Below are 6000 nucleotides of genomic sequence, written 5' to 3' on the forward strand. Positions count from 1 at the left end.
GCCCACACACAAACTTGTCCCTTAACGTATCTGCTAGTCCCGCTCCAAACTGGCAGTGTTTCGATAGCTTGCGCAGTTCCGTTAGGTACTCAGCATTGCTTTCGTCTTTGTGTTGGTTCCTTTTATGGAACTTAAATCGTTCTGCTATCAGCAGCGGTGTGGGGTTTAAGTGGTCCTGTAGGATTTCTACTATGCTTTCGAAATTCTTGTTCACCGGCTTCTCTGGGGTTATTAGATTTCGCAGTAACCCATAAGTTTTTGCACCCATGGAATTTAACAAAACTAGTGCTTTCCTAGCATCTGGCACTTCATTCGCCCTGCAGTACACCTCAATACATTCCACATATGTCGCCCAATCTTCGACTTCATTGTCGAACGTAGAGATACTGCCACTCTTCGGCATCCCTGGGTGTGATTTAACTGTCAAAAATGGCGTCTCCCGCGCTTCCCCTTCTTCTCCGCTGGCACAAAATGGCGTCTCCCGTGCTTTCCTTCCTTCCCGCGCTTGCCCTTCTTCTCCGCTGCGGCTTCTAAAAATGGCATCTCCCGCGCTCTTCCTTCTTCTCCGCGGCTCAATGGCGTCTCCCGCACTCTCCCTTCTTCTCCCCGCGGACACTGTTCAGCCCTTGAGCCCTGGCTGTGCTCTGCGCGTTCTTTTTTTTTCGACGCCGCTTGGTCTTCAACCCCCGGCTGCGCCCTGTGCGCTTCACCCTCTGTCTTACCCCGTCGACGCTGCTCGGCTTTCTCTCCACCGTCGGTCGGCTCCAGCCGCCGCTGTCCGGGAAGGGTCTGCGCTGGACCTGTCGTCAGTCTCTTGCTGATCGTCGTGGCTGGGGAACCAAGCCCGGCTCTCCACAGCCTCCCCTGCGATGTTCATTCTCTGCTGGACGACTGGGCGGTTGCTCGTGGTCGACGCCCGTGTTCCTGGCCTCGACTTTCTTACACCGCCCTCCCGGAGTGAATCCTCGAAGGGAAATGCAGAGTTGCAGGCAGATTCGAATCGACACTCGTCGCCACTGTTAGATCCGTGATTCTGAGAGTATGATGTTTTTCAATAACCACACGGATGCTGTAACTTAACAATAAACAGGTCTTTACTGGAGGAGGGTAGTCTCAAGACTGGGGGTACAGAGGCATGCGCAAAGCTTATATACAGGTGTGGTCACTGCCGGTACTACAGTATACAGGAGCTGTAAAAGTCGTTCTGTCTTAAAGATACATACACTACAGTGGTGGAAGTTGATTCCATGACTAATTTTTAAAGGGAGTTAGACAGGTTCTTGAGGATGAGGTACTTGCAGGGTTACGGACAAAAAGCGGGAATATGGGATGAAGCACAACTGCCCTTTCAAGGAGCCAGCACAGCCATGATGGGCCACAGCTGAGGTGGCTTTGCCTGTTGTAGTCGAGGCTACTACAGCCCCCAATGTCTTTGTCTCTGACTCCTTCCCAGCTGCAACAGGGGAAAACACCAACATCAGTCAGTCTGCAGTTCATGTTTGCATTAAGCAAGTGACTGATGCCATGTTTGGTAATTTCATCACTTACCCCATGGACAACTGGAAGCAGCAAGATACAGCTCTGGGATTCATGCAGATTGCAGGCTTCTCCCCAATCCAGGTTGTCATTGCAGAAAAACCCACTGACTTCATGAATTGCAAGGGGTTCCATTCCATTAACGTGTACCTATTATGTGATCGCCAGCAGTGAATCATGCAGGTCTGTGCTTGCTTTCCTGGTAGCTGCCATAACCCTTCTACCTTGCATCAATCTTCTATTTCTCCTATTCTATGTCCTGGCAAACTTTCTATATTATCCCTGTGCCCTGAATTGTCTTACACTGCCTCTTGGGTTACCACCGGACAGTACGATCCAGAAACCCCTCCTCCTCACTGATTCTGTGGAGTGTGTCCAATTGCTGCTTGAGCACAGAGATCCTCTGCTGCAAACACTCAATTTTCTGGCACTTATTGCGACTGTGCTGCCCCTGGATACACTGAAGTTCCATGATAGGCCACACATCACAAGGATTCTCTGCACTGCCATTCCTCTATCTAACTGAATAATCTAGATAGTATTAGCCTGAAGTCCCACTAACACCAAGCTCTCGCAAGAATCAAACTCCATTTAACTCACATCGGTATTCATTTATAGAAAAAATAGTGTTCAACTGCACCTCAATGCTGAATTCCAAGGCTGAACTCCCACTAAGGCTAAACTACACTGGCCTCTCACAGGATGAGAGTGTGGGTTTGTATTCTGAAGTTCAAAGTAACTAACTCCCTGTTACTTATACATTCGGCTGCTGTGATTGGTTTTAAAGCCTGCAACAAAAGTGAATTTGCAACACCAGTTTAAACAGTATACTAGAAACTGAACAGGAATCAGATTGAGGAGAAGACCACTTCCTCTCTGAGGTACATCTGAATCTAACTGCCATCTAAGAAATCATCTCCATCATCCAGTGATCTTTGTATATTCAGCATTTTCAAATTTAAAAAAAATACAGCAAATTTTCCCATTGATAAATTATAATAATTGTATATGAAATCCTTTTTGGACTGGGACCAATATATATAAGTTTTGCATCTAGGCTGTATGTGTTGTATTTAGTTACAGACACAAAATAATATTGAGGAAAAAAAAGAAAGCCGGCTTTTTAAAGCTAGGCTCTTCTGACCTGGAGCCAGAAACTTACAAGTGGGTACAATTTTCTGGACTTGCCTAATTAGATCACTTTCCCACAGTGAGTACTTAAGCTGTGCTCTTAAAGGGGCAGGTGATGTTAAGCGCAGCTCTATCCTAGCAGCTAGACATCATAACCAGGTTCCACACCACAGACAACCCAAGAACAATGCCATGGAGATTGGCTTGTATTGTTGTCGATCATTGTAGCAGCTGTTTCAGAGGATAGTTAGCATTTCATAGAATTCTAGAAATTACAGCACAGAAGAAGGCCATTCAGCCCCATGAGCCTGTGCAGATGCTAGCTCTTCAATTGTAACTGTCTATTCTAATCCCATTTACTTGCCCTTTCCCTGTATCCTTTTATATTCGTCCTTTTCAAATATTTAGCCAATTTCCTTTTTAATTGTTATAGTCTGTGCCTCAGTAGCCACATGGTAAAGCAAGCCATAACCCTCTGTGCAAAATAATTCTTCTAACCTCCATCATCATTTGAATTTTGTTTTAAAATTTTTACATTGAACTTTATATTTACTGGTGTGCTTTCCCAAATATTACTTTTTCCTTTTCTCTTCCTTACTTCCAAGGTATTGTGTAGAATTTCAAGTGAAATCATTGACTCAGAATTGCTTGATAGAAAACCGTCCTCACACCAGGTGGATGCAGTACCTTCGAGAAGGCTTCACTGTTTGTGTAGAATGCCAACCTCCAGCTCTGAACTCAGGGTTCCAGAGATGTTATGGTGATGGTGCGGAAGCTGAAAGGCAAGCCATTATATTTTTAATCTTTTTGTTTAATAAAATTGGTTTTCTTGCTTGGTGAGAATCGTGTGTTATAGATAACATAATTTATTATTCCCAAAGGTGGTTGGGCATGTTTTTGTAATAAGACTGAAATGTAAATATTTTCTAGGTAGCACAGTCTATCATTTTTCATTCATAGCCAGAAACATCACAGGGAGCTCAACATAAATGAAGATTTACATCATGGAGGTAATTTTGACTATGGGCAATAGTGTAAAATGAGCGATATCGATTCGGCTGTCCAGGAGAGATGCATAACAGGCGGCTGAATCCTGTCGTTTGACCCTGATAGTTTTGCAGGGTAAAGTTAATGTGGGCTTTAGCCCTGATAGAGTATCACGTACTTCAAGGTCAGTCCTTTCTTGCTCTTACTGGTCCTCTTCAGTTAATGGTAGTTCTTATTGCATACAAAGTCTCATGGTTTGTAACTCAGGTCTGTATCAACTCGTGTCGGTACAGGCAAACAGTCTGTAGCCTGTACTACAAAGCTGGTTGGGTGAATGTTTGTGGGGGTTGTCCTGCTCGCTGTTTACGCGCACTAACAGCATTACCGCTCTCTAACACATGCAGGTGTTCAATGTAAACCCAATAGTTATTCCAGGTTTGTGTATTTAAACAAATATTGTGTAATATTTCCACTGAGTGGAGTTCCTATATTTCACAAAATTCCTCCAATATTATCAAGTAAAGTATTACCATGCTGCAAAGAGATAGGGGGGGAAATTCGGTATCGCCCTGTTTGGGGCGCAAAGTTTAGCGCCTGGTGCTAATTATCGCCTCCGACTGCAATCTTGGCCTCTATTGCCCCTGGAGGTGATTTGTGCGCTAAATCAGGCGCTACACACCTATCTTAAGGCGCTAATGCCGAGGAGCAAGGCGCTTCCTTAGAGCGCTGGCGAAGCTCATGTGATGTCAGTTACCAATGGAAAACAGACACACTGGCGCTAGCCAGTTCTTAAAGGGAAGGGTCAATCTTGCTCTCCAGCCACACCCTGCTCATTGCAGCCTTGAATCTCGGCCTGGCGAGACCTGTACATCAATTCTGCTGGAAAGAACAATGGAGAGACCCAGGGAAAGAGCTCAGAGTGCAGCCCCCATGGTCTCTTCTAAATCGATGCAATGAAGGTCAAATCAAAATGAACCTGCAAAGTGCTGCTCAGTACCCAAAACTCCTTCACACAGCGTTGAATCTCTCCAGAAGTCTCTCTCTCTCAGAATGCGTGGTGCCAAAATGTTGCTGAAAATAAAAGGCAGGAAGCAGCTGCCTTTAAATAGCATTCCCCAGTCCCTTCCCGACTGCAAAACATTCCTCTCTACCTGTCATTGCTAGCGGCAGGCGGAAAGGCAGGGGGTGCCACTCAATATCTGGTCCGGGGCGCTACCGGGGCGTTGCATGCTCGACTGACGTCACGATCTGTGGGCGCTGGAGATCATGGTGGTAGCGTTTAGCGCCGCTGCAAAATGTCTGGTCAATTTTGCGAGCGGCGCAAACACCGCTGCGCCTGGACGCTAATCAACTGAATTTTTCCCCCCAAATCTCTTTAAATGAGCTTTCTGTGAAGAGACTGAAAGTGCTGAGAGAATGAGACTGATAACTATGGAGGATAGCTCATTTGGATGAGATTAGTGAAACTAATTCTGAATTGCAGAATATGGCCATGGCTATTCACATGGAATTATTGTGTGTGTGTCTCTCTAACAGGAATCAGATTCTACAGTGGCACGCAATTGGTAATCCTCGCTGCAGAGGAACATGGAAGTGGATTCGACAGATGGAATCATGTTCTTGTCCTTCCGTCCACAGTTTTTTATTCATTTGAAGTCAACTCATTCTGTCCATGGAGCACGTCCATTTCATTAATACCTGCGAATACTTGTACTACAGACACCAGTCAGCTGGAATCGAATTCAAACTATGTTAAGACTAAATATGAGATATATTCTGAAGTTTGTGAAATATTGTGTGCATATAAACATATTGCAGTAAGGGTATGAGGAAGTATCTGAAATGCTGTTACTTTCTGAAAATGGTTTTAGTTTCCAGTATTTTCAATAAATCATATTTCCTCACAGTGGGAGAGAAAAAGAGTCATTAACCATTTGTAAAAAATAATAGATCAAACCGAAGAGGCAGCTTTTAAACTGAATTTCTCTCAGACCATTCAAGGCATTTAAAAGTACAAATCTCAAGCCACATGTGAAAGAATGAGTTCAATGATTGGTTATAGGAGTTGCCTTGCTTGTCAGGAAGCTTTAGTTACTGATGAATGATTGTTTCACACCTTTAACGCTTCCTGAACAGTCTGTGACATTCATTATTCATAGACATTCAATTGGCAAATCTAGTGGACTGTACCGTGTATCTCTCTGAAGGAACAAGGAGCATTCCTTTCTCTGATTATTGGTAAAAATCTAGTTGCGACTGGAAAGCACCACAGTGTGTGTAGGTAATAGGTGATTAGATAACTGATCATTCCTGCACAGCTTTCTGTCACTTTGGAACAATTTACAT

General features: G+C 44.4%; 1 protein-coding gene across 1 annotated transcript in view; it reads left to right on the top strand.

The window, feature by feature from the left end:
- The window catches only part of LOC147108691 (somatomedin-B and thrombospondin type-1 domain-containing protein), a 37094-nt gene extending 31531 nt beyond the window's left edge, over window positions 1-5563 (top strand). Inside the window, exons 4-5 of the mRNA XM_086005405.1 lie at window positions 3273-3449; window positions 5191-5563. Of these exons, the coding sequence (XP_085861531.1) occupies window positions 3273-3449; window positions 5191-5308 (295 nt within the window). The 3' untranslated portion in view covers window positions 5309-5563. The remainder of the gene's footprint in view (window positions 1-3272; window positions 3450-5190) is intronic.
- Window positions 5564-6000: the final 437 nt, after the last annotated feature.

Source organism: Somniosus microcephalus, chromosome 13, assembly GCF_052327205.1.
Source record: "Somniosus microcephalus isolate GS21.2 chromosome 13, FLI_Smic_1.0, whole genome shotgun sequence".
Classification (NCBI taxonomy): domain Eukaryota; kingdom Metazoa; phylum Chordata; class Chondrichthyes; order Squaliformes; family Somniosidae; genus Somniosus; species Somniosus microcephalus.